The 17,554-nt window shown below is 36.8% G+C and overlaps 1 protein-coding gene across 1 annotated transcript in view; it reads right to left on the bottom strand.

Annotated features, from left to right (window-relative positions):
* Nucleotides 1-17,554, bottom strand: part of kcnq1.2 (potassium voltage-gated channel, KQT-like subfamily, member 1.2) — a 169,274-nt gene that overhangs the window by 127,410 nt on the left and 24,310 nt on the right. Inside the window, exons 12-13 of the mRNA XM_020935160.2 lie at nucleotides 16,674-16,727; nucleotides 15,872-15,989 (exon numbers count right to left, since the gene is read on the bottom strand). Of these exons, the coding sequence (XP_020790819.1) occupies nucleotides 15,872-15,989; nucleotides 16,674-16,727 (172 nt within the window). The remainder of the gene's footprint in view (nucleotides 1-15,871; nucleotides 15,990-16,673; nucleotides 16,728-17,554) is intronic.

Genomic DNA, 17,554 nt, shown 5'->3' with positions numbered 1-17,554 from the left:
GTGGCCACAATGGGGCCTTAAGGCTTGGAATAATATGTCTAAATGCATGGGATTTACCAATGCGGATTATCACCATTCAGACTCACAAACCAATGACCATGGAACAGGTCACAAAACATAAAAAACAGTAATGTGTACCTCATTACTTGTTTAATGAACTACTACTATGCAAGTCCGCCATAGACAACACAGAATGTTTTGGATAGACAAAAACATCATTTTGTTTATATGAAAAGAATTTATACTATATGGGGAATAAGAACTGTAGAACTTTGGTGGACCAAGGTCAGGTATGTAAAATGCTAATATTTGAACTAAACATCATTAATAGCATGTACAAATATGTAATATATATAGATTTTGTGTTTCTATGGATATTAAAGCCTTTATCCCTGAACTAAAACCCATTCCAGTTTGAGCCGATTATCACTGCGAGATTGAGAGTGCAGTGCCTTTGCAGAGGTCTAGCATAGCTTTCAGAGCACTGTTTTGTATTACTTTTCCAACATGCACTTTTGGAAAGACAGGAAGACAGCCTAAACTATCTCACAGTCCACACGACCTTGTCAAGACAGTTTCCCTTCCCAATCACGGAGGTGCATCTCAATTTCCATTAATTTCATGCCTTGCCACATCTTAACACAGCTAGCATATTGTAGTGGCTGGCTGCTGTATGGGCCGTCTTCTTTCTGCTCCTCCTGATAGCTGCGCTGCTATTATCCCGGCTCATTAGAGTGGATGTCCAAAATGTCAGAAGAATGTTTTATGGACTGTTGAGAATCACTCTCGCGCACAAGTCACCCAGTGTTCTTGCATGCGGCTCTGGGTGAAGAAGGAGGAGGAGAAGATAAGAAGTTTATGCTCTTAAGCAGAGGTGGTGGGGGCGGCCTGCCTTCAGAGGAGCTTAGGGCCCAGAATTAAATAGAATGCCCAGACAGAATTAGTTCTAAGGCAGACTGGGGCCCATTATATGAAACTCAACAATTAGACGGATTAGATGTCATAACTTAGCATGCACAGACGCAGCTGCATTGTGCCTTTCACCTAGCACATAAAGGAGCTGATGGATAGGCGAAAATCAACAAGGGGCAAGTAAAGTGGAAAATGTGGATAGGACTGTCATTCATGTTTTATAGTAATGTATCTAAAATTAAGACGTTTGTGATGATTTGTCCGGGTTCGTGTTCAGTAGTGAAAGAAAAAGGACTATGAGTAGAGAAAGCTGCCGAGTCATGCTTGATCCAAAAATATGTTTGTTGTGGTTTAGATAATAATTGTCTATTGATCAGCAAATTAAAATGTTATGCTTGACTTGTGGTAGTCCTGTGACCATGTGTTACTACTGGGAAATGTCAAGTTGTTATGTTATTTGGGGGGGTCCTGATTTATATAAAGGTGACCTATTAAACTATCCATTCCATAGCATATGATTTTTTTTTTTTTTTTGTCAGAACTGTAGGTTGACTTGTCTTTGGCTTGCTGATTGACCACCCCCTCCCCCTACTCCACCCCTCCACCCCCCAAATGCACCTGTATGTAAAGGGCCTTTGTCAGCATGTACTAATGTGATCTGACGCTAGCTACACATGTGGAACAGCTCAGCACTTGCACAGGTCTGCAGTCACTCCAGTCACTCCACTGTGAGTGTGTGTCTGTGTGCTTTAGGGTGCTGGGGTCGCTGGACACAGAGACATTTGCGGAGGAAGAAGTAAGAGTGTTGTGATCCAGAAAAAGCTCGCTTCACCTCACACAAACTCCAGCTCAACTTTCTCTTCTTTATTTTCACTCGGTTTTCCTTAGTTTTGCTTTTTCTTTGACTTCAAACTAAAAGGTTTATATTAACAACATGCAGCTCAGAATTTTCTAGTTTCTCTCTATACTATTGACAAGACTGTTATTGTTGATAATAAAACAATTTAATCTATTAAAGAAATGGTTAGATATAAATATTTTTCAAACAAAACTGTAATGGTCGATATCTATGTCAATATTCTAAAACCCAAGGTTAGTGACACAAAACTAAGTTGTTGTTAAGAATTTTCTCTTTTATTCTTGAATAATGTAATAACATAATGTAATTTATTTTTTGATAAAATGGGAAATTTACACATAACAATATATGAAAGTATTCCCAATCACTAATACGATATATGGCCTATCTCTAAAATATTCCTATACAAGTCTATGAAGAGTAAATATGGTTCATTCTGCTAATATTATTTATACTAAATTGTGCATGCTTGATATGCATGTGTTTTAGTAGTAGTTCAAATTGCTAATGTTTTATAGTTACAAAATAAATATAGATTGTCATTGATGTTTGGGGAGAATCCCTGTTTTACATTATGTGGGCCTGCTCTCCAGCGCCTCCATAAGAGCCCCTGTCTCTCACTGCCCTCTCAGTCTTCACAGGTCAGCCATGCTCCGGGCCCCTCCTGTGTATTCAGAGTAATCACTCATGGCAGTGGAGGTGTCTGCGTAAGGGCCTGTCATAAGCAATCCACTGGCATATAAGTGGGGTTGTGCAGGAACCTAATCCAGTCAAGGAAGCAAAATGAACACACATAAGGGGGTTAGAAGCTTTCCATTTTCAGATTGTAAAATAAAAAGACCCTTTACTCTTTAGAACAAAAGTACCAAGTAGATTTTGAGGCCAAGTCTATCGAGGTTGAAATGTCCGAGGTTGTGTTTTAGCAATTTTGGTTGGGGACAACTCAAAGTAAACATTTTCATAACATTCAGTCTCTGTCTCAAATGTCTCAAATTACTTCTTGAAAAGAATAAGGCTGTAAACGACTAAATAAATTCTTGGTTGACTAAAGACAGGGCAATTCATTATCTGTATGATCTGACCATGATCATCCCACACTGCACTCACAAAACTAGAACATCACAGGAATGCATGCAAAAAGCATTATAAAGTACTAGGAAACTGTATATATATATATATATATATATATATATATATATATATATATATATATATATATAGATAGATAGATAGATAGATAGATAGAGAGAGAGAGAGAGAGAGAGAGAGAGAGAGATAGAGATAATATATATATATATATATATATATATATATATATATATATATATATGTGTGTATGTATATGTGTGTGTATATATATATATATATGTATATATACACACACACACACACACACACACACACACACATATATATATATATACATACACACACACATATGTATACATATATGTATGTATGTATGTATGTATATATGTATATATCTTTAGCTCATTCACTAAGGGAAAAGGCTAAAGGCCACAGCCCTAGAAAACAGCCCTATTCAAGATCATAGCCTCTCATCGGTTGCCATTATGAAGAAAGTCCAAAGTACTTGCCTGGCCAATAACAGTCACACACTTATGCAATATTTTAGTCGTTATAACAATTTCATCTCTTCTTTATTTACAATGGTCGTGATTCACAGCCGGATTAACCGATCAGAAATGCATTAGCAATGTCAGTTTGTGTCAAAATATGGCGCCTTACAGAAAAATATAAATAAATAATAACACAGAGGACAACAGAACAGCAGATTTCTGCAGAATTAACAAGCAAAGCACAGAACTTAGAATTTATATACTTTGTTCTGAATGTCGCAAGAATATTTGAGCATGGATATCTTCAGCATTTGCGAGACACATGCTTCAAATTAGCATCTATGATTGGCACGCTCCAAATAAGGATGGTTGTTTGTCATGCTTTATGGCCCAGTTCCAGACCCTTCTGCATTCAAACAGGAAGTAAGAGGTACTGACTCACCAGACAACCAAAGTACTTTTTAAGGTACAGATGATGTAAATAGCTGTCTTTAAACACACTTGTAACATTTGACAGACCGGACAGGAACTAGGGGCCCGAGACCAGAAGTCGTCCCTCTCCGGGGCATGGCGACTCTGCACAGACGCTGCAATAAGGAGCGGAGCCCCTGCAGCCAGACTCAAGAGGAGGCGACTTAAGGTCCTAAGTGTTTGGGAAACAGGCCCATCAATGTCAAAGCCCTTTATTGCTTTGGCTCCCTATTGCTTTTCCCTGCTTGGGGGTTAGTATGAATCTAGTCCAGCCAGGGCCAGTGCTCCGGCTCATCTTTCATCAGTCATAACCCTGGCAATTAAGTAAGCACACATGAGGAATGGCCACAGATTTAAAGAACAGGGTCAAGGGTTGTTTCAAGTGGGCTTGGACTCTGGCTGTTTTGTATTTCCTTATTAAACAGTAATGCACTCTGAGAGGTTCTAAGAGTTATCATATCAAAACATAAAAATATGGAACTAAGAGATCAGTGTGGACAAAGTACACCCTCAAGTTCACAACAAATCTTGGTAGTACAGATGATAGTTGTGACCAGGGTTGTAACCATATCCAAATTTCTCAATACGATATTTTCACAATAGGCATCTCAGATACAATATTTATTGCAATTTATTGCAAAATTGTGCATACACTACTTTCCTGCCATCATCCAGATAATGAAGATTTAAAAGTGCTTAATTATTGTGTAGACAGATAGACTTGTAACTTGAGATATTGTGGTGGCCCACATATTTATTGTGAGACTTTTAACAATACAATATCACAATATTTGTATATATTTTGGTTATTGTTACATCCCTAGTTGTGACTGACAGAATAATTAATAAGTGTATAACAAGAGTCTAAAAAAGTTGATAAACTGTACATTCTCAAGCAATTAGTAGGGATGAAGCAATTTTTTTCCCAGCTTACACAAGTAAACTGTGTCTTGTGGTTGTTGCTGATAGCCAATATTTGACTATGCAAGGCCCACAAATTTACTTTTCACTTTTGTCAAAATAACTGCAATATATTTATTTGGGATACACTACAATTGGCTGTACTTTTCATGATGATTGCGTAAACATACACCCACATCTTTCACTTCATTGCTCTTCTATTTCCATTTGAATTCACTTGTCTATTTAAAAAGACACAGACACACACAAAATATTGGCGCTAAATATCTGAGATTTTTCTATACCAGATTGATACTGATTTATTTAAACCCAGCACCACCATATGATCAACAAATGAGCGGTGTTTTTCCACAGAATGTAATAATTCTATTTAGTGAACTTGGAAATTGGTGTGTTTCTTGTGCTTTTTATATGGTGCCATTTTGAGGAGGGCAGGCCATTCTAAAGATGTTATTTTGTTTTGAGTTGTTAACTGCAATGGCTCAGAGCTTGCAACTGTGGGCTTTAGGTGGTATACAGACAAGACTATGTGCAGTTAGAATAGAGGTACACATATAATCCATTTTCTGTTATTTAGCTTTAATGATATTACAAAGGTGACTTGATGGAGAGTAATCTAGGTCAGGTACATGTGTTGTTCAGTGTAGGGAGTGTTGGAGCTTGTCATTGTCCTAATTCCACAGAGTCTAATGCCCGCAGGAGAGATCTGTGCTCCAGTGTACTACAATATCCTGTTTGGACTGAAGCTGCTCTCCGCACTCCCCCTCACATATATACACAAACATACACTCCAGTCATGCTAATTCACCACGGTCCCTATAGCCACAATTGCACGGCTTTGTTTTCTATACATTTCTGCAAATATTTCACATTTGTAAGATCATGTGACCACTTACTACTATAGGATACATCTGTGATTCAAACTCTGTGGGCGATGTCTTCTGAGAGTCACATAATGCATTTAAGTGTATTTTTAAACTACACACATAGCCATATACAACAGGAAGTAATACAAAAAAAGAGATAGCTATTACACAAAAATAAAATCATCAAAAAAGAAGAAGTCTGATGGCGTAACTCCCCTAGCAGTCTATATTAAGAGAAGACCGGCTATATTATAAAACATAAAAAAGCCTAAGAAAGCTCTGTTCTTATTTTCACTGAATAAAAATGCTGTGAATCATTGAACCAAATGAACTAAAGCACATCACATATAAACTACAGCTATACAGGTGTTGTACTGTAATGTATTGTATGTAATGTATGTATTGTTTTATTAATATCATATACATATAATTGTTAGCAGAAAGAGATTTATCATTATTATTATAATTTTTTGCGTCTTAAAATTAATCGAAATCAAATCGATGTTGACACATGTACCAAGTTACATATTGTATCATGGGAAAGCTGTATCATTGTATCCCTATTTATAATATAGATATCATTTATAAAAATAAAAAAAAAGACTATTATTGTTCAAACAATGCAAGTCACCTCTATATCTTAAAGGGCCCATATTACACTATTTTCTGATGTATGTTATGATGTTGTTTCCTGATCAAAAACATATCTGGAGCTCTGTTTTGTTTCATGTTAAACACACAAATCCTGCATATTTAGGCTGAGTTCAGAAAACACTCTGTTCCGCCTTGTGATGTCATGTGGTAATAGGTCCATACACCTTCACTACCAAAATTTTGATCATTTTAGCCCTGGAATTCCCCATCTCTACTGAATAAAAGGTAAAAGGCAGCAATTAACTTGAAAACTTTTCACCGCTTCATGGCATCACAAGGTGGAACAGAGCATTTAGAGTTTTGAAGATGCAGACAGACTAATAATGCAGGATCACTAAAATACATGAAAGAAACAATACACAACCCCAGTTATGTTTTTGATGACAATATTCTAATATAACTTAAAGCTCACAAGAGTCCATTTTTCATAATATAAGGAGTATATAGGAGTTTGTATTAACACATCATACGCACTGAGGACAAACTGACAAAGCTACACTAATGTAAGCTTATTGTGGTCTTCCATTACAATGTGTGGAGACCAAATTAGTTTCATCTTGATAACTCACATTAGCTAGACTTGCACTGCAGCATTTGAATCTATTGATTTGCCAAAAAGTATAGCAAGACCACTTATACAGTACAACTTCTATTGCCTGTTACGAACATTGTGTAACCCTAATAGACCAATACAACTCCTTTCCACTGCATTCTGTGCATTCATTCATCAATCTATTGGCCTGCTGCTTACAATCAAAACAGTGGAGCAGCCCGTCACACATGGAAGAGTTGTGCTTCCCGTAAGCTGCAGCTGATAAAATTTACCAAAAAAAGGGAAAAAAAAATCTGGCCAGAAGACAGATACCTCACTTCCCAACAGAGCGCAGTGCATTTCCTGAAACACACAACTGCTTGTACTACAGCCAAGCCAAACGTGAACGGATGGAAAAAGAAAGACAGATAGAACATAAGTAAAAGTAAGAAATAAGTAGTAAGGAACACATACACAGTGAATTTTAAAAACGATTTTATATTATTATTGCAAACAAATGTAACTTTTATTAGAGCTCTATAGTCAAGATAAACAAGCTGTACCCAGACTTATTTTTGAATCTGAGGTATAACACACAAAGGAACTATCAGAGTTCTCAAAAGTATCAAAAAGTACTAAAACTACAATTGAAACTAGATACTCTTTTGAGCAAGTATCAATACTAAAAAAAGTCACATTCGCGGGACAGAAATTAAACTTTTCTGAATACCTTTAAAATGATCTAGAGCCGTATAAGACCACACAGACTAGATTACACCCATGAACCACTATGGAACCTACCTAGACCACTGAGGGATTTCACACATATAATGACACATTTTAATATAAAAGAAAGCACTATGATTTAATGTAAAAAAAAAAAAAAAAAGGGGGGGGCTAAATAGTGTTTTTCACTATAATTGTGGAACTGGAATCGGTATTGAATATCTATTCTTTATTATCGAAAATTACTTTGAAATTTTAGTAGCGACAAAACACACACACAATGAATTTCAAAAACATTCCTATATAATTTAATCAGGCAAAATAGCTCTGTATTCAAAGATAACAAGAATGCTCCCCAAACTTATCTTGAAACCGAAATGTTATCAACTGTTTGGGAACTAGAGCACCCATGGTAAAAACACCAGTGAACCACAAAAAGGAAGATTTACTTTTCAAGGTGGAAAAAGTATGGGTTAGTCAAATATTGTTAGTGCTTAGATTTGTTTGATGTTAATGTTGAAGAATGGAAAATGAGGATGTGGCAGTAATACTAGTAACAGAACCAGAAAAGCAGTGGCCTAAGTGGTCCTGGTGTTGATGGCATTGGTTATGGCTACAGTCGTTTGTACAGCGCGTAACCCATGAAGCGATTTCTAAAAACACATTTTCACTTCGTCTCGGGCCCACGCTTACTATTTCCTTTGGACCCTCACGAGAGCAAATGATTAAATTTGCACTAGAAAGCAGAGAGAGGGACTGGCTGAGGAGAGGGTGAGGCAGTGGTGCCAGAGCGCAGCCTGCTGGTCAGAAAGCGGAACAGTCATTAAATGCCCCTCCTCCACTCACAGCTTCTGCTGACTTTAGGGCTACTTGTTCAGTTTAGACAAAGATGGTCTGAGCTCACGGATGCTAAGACTGCAATAAAAAGATTGTTGAATTGGTGTATTGTGTAGAGATAACTAGCTCCTCTACAATAATAATAATACATTATAACTAAATCCCGTTTTAATATATGATATTACATGTGCAGAGGAGGGTAGACTAGAAAAAACTTAACTTAAGTATAAGATGTACTATTACTCAGATGTATATCACTCAAATAGAAGCACAAAGTAGTGAAATTACTCAAGTCAGAGTAAAAGAAGTATTTGAGAAAAGTAATATTTAAATTTAAATGTCCTGACACCAAAGGATAGACACAAAAATGAGGAAAACTACATTATATCTGAAGGAGTGCTGCAAGAAACACAAAATGTTCAAATCATTTAATATCGTCAACATAAAGCTTTTGTCACTTGTAGATTTACTGACAGTGGGAAGAGAAAAAAGTACTTTGTTTAAAAAAGTTACTTACTTACTTAAAAAAGTTACTTATGTAAAGCTTGTAGAGCCAAAAGAGATAAGTAATATCAAGTTCAATTAATCATATTCTTACTCAAAGAAAATGCAACCAACAAACCTAAATATTTTAAATGACTTTTGAAATAAACATTTTAAATGAGATTTGTTTTCATGTTCAGTATTATTCATTATTGAAGTATTGGGTTCCATTTTGAAATGTTTTCCTAACTTACCTTTTCTAGTATAAATGGCCATATGTATTATGCAATATGAGAAGTTGTTTTTAGTGTTCATTTTGAAGACCACCAATTAAAAAAAAAAATAAAAAATATATATATATATATATATATATATATATATATATATATATATATATATATATATATACTGATAATAGATTGCAATCAAAAGGTGAACTTAGATATTTAGAAACACCTACTACTCTTGCTTTCTTTCGGACTTGGAATAAAACATTTCTTATACTTGGTTCCATTTAAGCACTCCTATGAATCAATAAAATAAAAAACAACACCACTTAAATGATTTCAAAAGCATCTGTACTGTCTGGTGCACATTTCTACCTGAAGTGTACCTGTTCCTTGTGCTTTGATTTACCACTGCGGGTGTCCTCCCCGCTTTAAACCGTCTGGCTCCAGAGGCATTTAAGGTCCACCCGATAACCCAGCACTGCCTCTTTATCTGCACTAAATATATTACACAGATCAGCACACACAGACATATTTCATGTTTACTTTAATCCCCTGCCTGGCTTACAAGTTACATTTTTACTGTAAAAGTTAAGTAAAACCAAAACTGAAATGGTGCTAATGTCCACCAATGTGAGTACTATGTGGTAAGATGTTTACTGTGAAGAATAGTATAGCAGCCATTATTACTTGGTAGTAGTGAGGAAGTGTGAATTTGTGTTGACGTATTTTCTGGGAACTGCAACATTCTTGATAATTTCCATAAATGATTTGAAATCTAACTGTAAACAGTTATCTACTACTATTTTATCTTACTTCTGATCTGTGAGAGATGGATACTTGTTTCATCACTTGGTCTGTGAAAAACTGACTTTGCACATAAATTATAAATGCAAAAAGGCCATCTGGTATAGCAAAAAGACCCAATAGGCACACGTTAGGTTTCCGTGATTTTTGTGGACATAATAGCTGCTTTTCCTGGATTTCCTGACCTTTGACCTAACTTTCACCAATTTTAACACAAATCTTAACTTTAAATCATGGTGGTGATCTGAAAATAAAAGATAAACCCATGAAGGTGGCAAAAATTGAGTTCCCCAAAAATGTTGTGCATTTACAGATTTTAGTCGCCACAATGTGATGGATACCTGCAAGTCCACATTTATATACACATCATATCGAAATTTAACTAAAGTAGAAAAAATCCTGGAACTAAACCTGGACTAGACTAGAACAGGACCAAACCAAGTCTACATCAGGACTAAACCAGGCTCAAACAGGACCAAACCAGGACAAATGTCAACAAACAAAATCTAGCAACACAGGTACAGTTGTTCTATGCACTTCAAAGTCTATTTCCACCTTGTGCTGAGTACTACAGATCCACATTAACACAGGTATATGTCTTGGCCTTATGCGTGTAAGAGCTCCAAAACCGCAAGGCCCCACAGACGAGCTGCATCAAGGGCCCCTCTGTTCACCTCCATTAGGCCGAACACTGGGCCCTCTCACGGAGCTCCGCACCTGGACCCGACTTCAGACGCAGGGCGGTGGCAGCGATGGTCACCACACCTGAATAAACCGCCCGGGCACACATCTAAAAACCTGAGCTCAAAGAGTGGAGAGGAAAAGAGATAGAAAGAAGAAAAAGAGGGAAAGAGGGAAAGAGAGAAAGAGAGACGGAGAGCCAGGAGGGGTACAGGGCTACGGGACGTCCTACACAAACAGGCTGCTCAGGTGCTGCTGCTGCGGACCGGTGTTTTCATTCACAAGAAAGAGAGAGAGGAGGAGGGAGGAGAGAAGAGTACAGAGGAGAGCGTATTTGTACAGGTGCTTTTAATAGGCTACTTGGAAGAGGCAGCAGACGACACGCCCTTTCAAGACAGTACAGAGTCTATGCTGGCTGTGTAGGAATGGGTCATCTTTACTACCAAGTTTTTGTAGCAATTAGTCATATTCAATCTCAACTGTTCCAGTATGTTTAACACTAAACGTAATGAGATTTCTGACCGTAAAAATAAACTTGGGCAAACTGTTAAAGGTGCAACTTTTCTGGTGGTGGAGGATATGCTAACTGCTTGCCTCCAAAGAGATGTTATTTTCTTGCTTGAATGTTCTGCAGTATGACATTAAACTTATTTATCTCCATGGGGACAAGTAGGTGATGCTATCAGGCCAAGTTACGGTTCAAATCTGTGAAGAGGTGACACTGCTCACAGTAATGCATTTTATGCAAAAAGCATTTTCCATTTTCGCAATATAAACTCCTGTAATTTAATAAATCCAAGATAGATAAGTTTATTGCAATATAGTGAAATGTTTAAAGGACAAGCAGGTAGCGAACCCCCTGCAGGAAGAGTTATATTGTGCATCTTTAAATATATTGTGCTGCACACTTGCTAGTTTCTGTGGCAGACAGTGTTGTGATATTGATTCTTGGCGCTGACAATTTCCTGAATGTCTCTTCCCACTTGTCACACTCATTTCATATTCCTTACTATCCTATCTAGTAAAGCCATCAGGTCAGAACATATTTTAAAACATACTTTAGTTAGGCTTAAGTTTTCCTGAATGATAATTCACTCAATATCCGCAAAGTCATCTGTACACATTCAAACTGAAATACACACTGCTAAAATTACATAATGCCTACATAAACTTTCTTTTATTATATCAGAGCAATCATACCAGGTTTCAATTCTGCCTGAATTTGATGTGAGGTCAACAAAGTGCAGCAGCTGTTTTCCCTAGACTTGCTAAACAATTTATCTATGTTCAAGGCTCGCTATTTTAGTCAGTAATTTGTCATTCTAATAATTGCCAGGCTAGCAAGCTAAAACATCAACACGATTTATTGCCTCTGCACATGTGATTTAGTACTCAAATTCTAACAGCATTTGCCAAAACAAAGCACAGACAAAACTATATTAAATTTTCAAGTCAAATAAGGTTGCTGACAATGGCTGGTTGCATCTCCATGCTATCAATACTAGAGTACAGTGGACATGGGAGGCATACAGAGGGACACAGACAAAAAGTCAATTTGTTCAGAGGGTCGCACAAAGGGGGGCAGTTGCTGAGGAGAGAGGGGCCCCAGTGCTTGGAGGGGCCAGTCGGTGATGCATGTGCCTTTGCCCGTGGTGTCCTGTGGAGCGGCTGGCTGGTCATTGTTTATCTGCTTTTTCCAGCTTCGAGAGGGGAACTAATGAAGCTGTGTCTGCAGGTGGGCTGGGACAAGGCTGAGACTGGTCTGGGACCGGGCAGAGGGGAAAAAGGGTGAAACAGGAAAAAGGGCATCTGCTTTGGGTCAAGATGGAAGACTTTATAGAGTGATATATACAGTGGGTAAACAACATGACTTTTTAGCCTTAAATGTAATGCATCGACTAAGTCTTGGCTCTAAATCATCAGCTATTAGAGAAATAATCCAATTACTGGATTTTGTTTCAGGCACATGACTATTGCTGTTAGGAAAATTAATGGTCATAAAATGTGTGAAAGGTGCACTATATAACTTTTCTGGCCAAGGGTACGCCACCTGTTTGTCTCCATGAAGATGTTATTGCTAGAATTTTTCATATAATGGCATTTTGTTAAGCCCTGCAAGGCGACTGCTGTCTGCTGAATTAAATCAAACTCATCTCCATGGAGCCAAGGAGGTGTCGTCATCAGGCCAGTTTATAGGTCATGTCTGTGGAGGTGTGGAGTGGAGTGCTTTTATAGTTATTTCTTTAGCATAAAAAGCACTTGTAATTGAATAAATGCAACATGCTTGATGTCATAAAGTGAAACATTTCAATCAAATCAATAAATGGTAATAAACAGACCCTTCATTTTAAAGGTTGTACAGTAGATATTTAAATTTGACCAAATTCTAGCTGCAGGCCACTTGGGTTGACTTATTTTCAATTTTTCTTATTACAAAATGCAGACAAGCAATTTGATTTGTGTTTGCTTTTCAGAACTAAATGGTGATGAAAAAACATAAAACCTAAGTCAAGCAAAGATTGTCATGTTTAGGGATTTCCATGGGATTAGATATGTGATTGAGTTTACTTGAGAAATTACAGACAACAAAACAGTATAACCTTCTCTTTTAAAAGCTTGTAAATAGTCTAAGATAGCTCAAACCCAATACATCAGTTTAACAGGGACTTTCGTCTGTTTGGGGACAGTTTGAAGTGAGTTTGAAACATTTACGCGTTCCTCAAGAGGCCACATATCTGTGAGCTTTAGCCTGGGTTTATTTACCGTTTGTTATGATTTTATTCACTACACCCCAGAGACAAGTGGACGCAGTGTGACGTCTCCATGAGGTCCTCTGAGAGTCCTGGACCAAAACATAATCAATGAGCTAAATCAGGCCTGACTGTTTGGATTGTATCAGGAGACGTGTGTTTGTGTTTTGATTTCGACAAGATGAGTGCGTGCAGATACGACATGCACCACTTCCTCTGCAGCTAACTAGTCCACGTACAGACTATATAATGCTCCTTTATTTCATTAGATTATTATTTCGTAGGTCACTTTCTCTGGGAATTATATTGTTTATGATCAATGTATTAACCTTCATAGTCATAATTGTTTCATATCATATTGAGTATTCTATAAACTGATAATATAAGGATGCTTATAATGTTATCAGTGACATCACCAATCTTTTCATCTATAATAATCAGTCCTATATGATCCCTGATTTTTGCCCTTTTTTTCTAAGTTGCCCCATTCTGTGTGCCCATATGTAATTTTTTTCGGCATCAGATGCGTTTCTTGAAACAGAAAATGATTTCAAATACAAATAGCAGAGCAATGAAGCGACTGTAAGTTTTGTAAATTGTATTTTATCACAAACAAATACAATTTGTACACAGAAGTAAATAGTTAGTTTGAGAACTTGTTGTAGTTTACCTAAGATTTATGGTAAATATTGGTTATCACATATCAGAAAGACAAATACATCTGTAGTAGCTTGAGAAATCCATATCAAACTATCCTTAGTTTGTTCAGTGAAGTTATTTTATGTTTAGTTATGCAATTATTGTCATTGTTGCTACACTGGCTTTGCTAACTTGTTCATACTCTATTAAGATTGTGTTATTACACATTTTTCAGTAAAATATAAAAGTAGCTTGATTTGGAGCTAAATGTTTTCATAAAGTCACAATGTACTAAATATGCACAAAATGAAATGTACTGCAACAATCCAAATCTACGCATTGACCTGGACATTATAATTAACCATTTTGTCATTTTGTCCATTATGTAACTTTTTTCAGTCCAGGTCATTGCAGTTACACATGAAAAATCTTTATTTATATTTCCAGCCAGAGGGATTGTGGGTGGAACGACGTTGATTTCCTGATAAGAAGCCAAATGACGGTGGTGTCCTTGATGGCGTGACACCAGGGGCAAAACAAGGCAGCTGTTATGGGAAGGGCTCGCTCTGCACCAGCTGACCAGTGCCACAACAGCCGGGCAAGCTACGCACACAAACACACAAACACACAAACACACACACAGACACGGGTGGAGATTATAAAGATTCTCATATCTCCAACTCATAACGTATCAAAATCCTCTAGTTCTATGATGTGCAACAGAAAAAAACAGTACTTGTGAGTAGTAGTACAAATATTTAGAACTGCCATGTGATCTTTAGAAATCACCTCCGTATTTGGGTCTTTCTTTGTGAATCAAACCTCAAAAACAAATAAAGATCAAAATAAAATAAGATCAAGATTTGCTGATTTTAATTTCAGAAGCATTGAGAATATTTCCCAGAGAAGATTCTAAGGTTTCAGACATATGTAGGTTGTACATTTTTCACTAAATATCCACCAAAACACTACATAAAAATGTTGAGTATTGCTCTAAAATTCAAGTAAACAAATGTAACTGCATTCAAAAATATAAAGTTGAATTGAAAGGATTCAGTAAGTAAACAAATATGACCATAAGCAACAACAACAAACACTGCAAGAAAGTGCCTTTCAACTGTCAGACTGCAAATGTTTTGTCCTGGTTTATGTCCTGTTGTGTAATTACTGGACCTTTCCACATGAAACAAAAACTGGCACTAAGTTCAAAATCTACTGTCAGCATAAATAAACAAAAGGGAAATATTTTTTCACAATAGCTTCAGAAACTGGTGCCCTTATTCAACCCCAAAGGCATGATTGATGTCAGTTAAAAGGACTTGAAGCTGTAGCCCATGTCTAACAAGTACTTTCAAGAACAGTACATTCCCCATAGTTGTATAGGTCAAAGTCCTCCACCTGAACTTATGACATTCAGATCTAAAACACACAAAAAAAAAAAAACACATTCTCCCTTTCTCTCCATTCTGATGCTCTATTTGAACTTGAGTGATATGATTGTACATCTATTAGGATTGTTACAGACATGCTGATTAACAATACCAATATTAACTATTAACCTTGTAACCTAATACAACTTGTAGTAGCTATTACAAAGGTCTTGTGCCCTGTCTTATGTGAGTATGAGATTGGACATTTGGTAATTTAACAAGACTGACAACCTTTGGAGAGGGATTTGTTGACATTTCCCACCAAACTGAAAGAATAATCCTCTTTTATAACTCTAACCTGATATGGCCTGGGTCCTTGAGTACTTCTTTAGACCACAAGTGAGTTCAACAAAACAACTTGATTTAAAAAAGCAACTGGAGGGGCTCTGGAGCACGGGCACAAAAGGCGCTGACGTACTATGACGAGTGGAGAAATCAGTATTATGTACGGAGAGAAGGGGTCAGCGCAGGTTGATGGATGAGGGGCGGGACTTACTGCGTGTTGTCCGTAACGATGGGCAGCGCCATGTCCTCGCTCATGCAGTCCAGCTCGTCCGTGAGGCTGTTGGCCCGGGAGATATCGATGGACATGCTGTTGTCCAGATTCTTCTTCACTGTGAAAGATATTTATTTTATTGTTTATTTCATAGGTAGCTCTTTTGCCACAAGTAAAAAGGCAACCTCAAAGTGAATACAAGTAAAAATTTACATTATAATGAAAATAAATGCCAACTGAAAATAAATGTAATTCTTTTGTTGATTATAATGCTTGTTTAGGTCTAATTAAGTCTTTAAGGAAATAAGAGAACAGGCCTATCTATATTAGCAGACGTAGCACCAAGTTACATTTAGTCCAAACATTTCACATCATGAGCAACTTTTTAATAACGCTGTACCTCAGAGAATTAATACATAATACTACTACTTTAACTTTATGTTGAGAATATTAAATAATTGTAACATTTGTCTTTCTTGCACTGCTCCCTCAGTTATTGTTTAATTTTTTCATGTTCAGTCCTTTGAAAATACGAGATTGTGAGCATTATTTAATGTTTTGTCCTTCCAACTACATTAATTCATATGATCAATCAGATCTTTTGTACAGCCAGTTACTCTTTCAACTTGAGAACTTGAGTAGTAGCTCCCCCAAATACATAGATGAGTAATATTATTCTGATATCTCTAGTAATGTATTTGTTCCTTAGTTACTCTACCCAACTCTGTATACAAGTATAGTACAGTCACTATTATAAGTATTATTGTCAATATTGTAGAGCCTGCAGTGAAGTTGAAAGTACCTGGAGATGAAGGGCAGCTCAGAGTGAAAGATGACCAAGAGTGGAGCGGAGGGCCTGAGATCATGCAAACATATGGAAGAAGAAACATCAGAAACTCAAACACAGACCAAGAGGAAATATGCTTTTGAGGAAATTTTAGGAATGTCATGAACATAAATGTACAATGCAAGCTATTACTAACAATATATCACTATACCACATATGACTTATAGAAAAAACTCTAGTCTAAACAAAGTAGTTTACTATAAAATCTTGAGCACTAGATAAACTTTTTTTCATTTAAAGGTCAAATGTTGCCTATCAGAGAGGCAAACCAAAACAAACCAGACTTTATAAACAGTACCTTCCTCTTGTTCACTCTCCCATAAAGACTGCACACTGTACAGATGACAGTCTGACAGCTGCTTGATCAGTGTTCCCTTGTTAGCTTCTCAAAGTGCATGCCACATTTGTTATTGGTGATTTTTAACAATACTGGTAATTTCTGAATCAGGAGTACATTGAGTAACATTACAAAGAAGGTTACAATATCCTGATGTCAGTATTTGTTGTTTGGAAAGTAGACAAAAGTACCAAAAAAGTAGCAGTCAAAAATAGCTTACAGGTGCATTATGTAACTTTTATAGAGGCAGGAACTGGTAGTGGTTTGCCTAACATGTTCTCCACTATGGCTTTAAATTGATCTACCCTACATTCTTTCAAGTAGCTGTTTTTAGACCGTTTTAAGACCTTCAAAGAAATTAATTTTTATTGTCAGCAGAGTTTCCTTTCCAAAGATTTGACCTGTGACATCATTTGCTTGTTTCCTTTGAGAAGGATACATTTAATGCCCTACTGTGGGACTTTGCAGGAAATGCAGTAACATGTACATGGAAAGAAGC

This window comes from Boleophthalmus pectinirostris, unplaced genomic scaffold (assembly GCF_026225935.1).
Source record: "Boleophthalmus pectinirostris isolate CB_2022bp ecotype Guang Dong unplaced genomic scaffold, ASM2622593v1 HiC_scaffold_2, whole genome shotgun sequence".
NCBI lineage: Eukaryota > Metazoa > Chordata > Actinopteri > Gobiiformes > Gobiidae > Boleophthalmus > Boleophthalmus pectinirostris.
The sequence above is the reverse complement of the archived record's forward strand: the minus strand, read 5'-3'. Positions and strand labels throughout refer to the sequence as shown.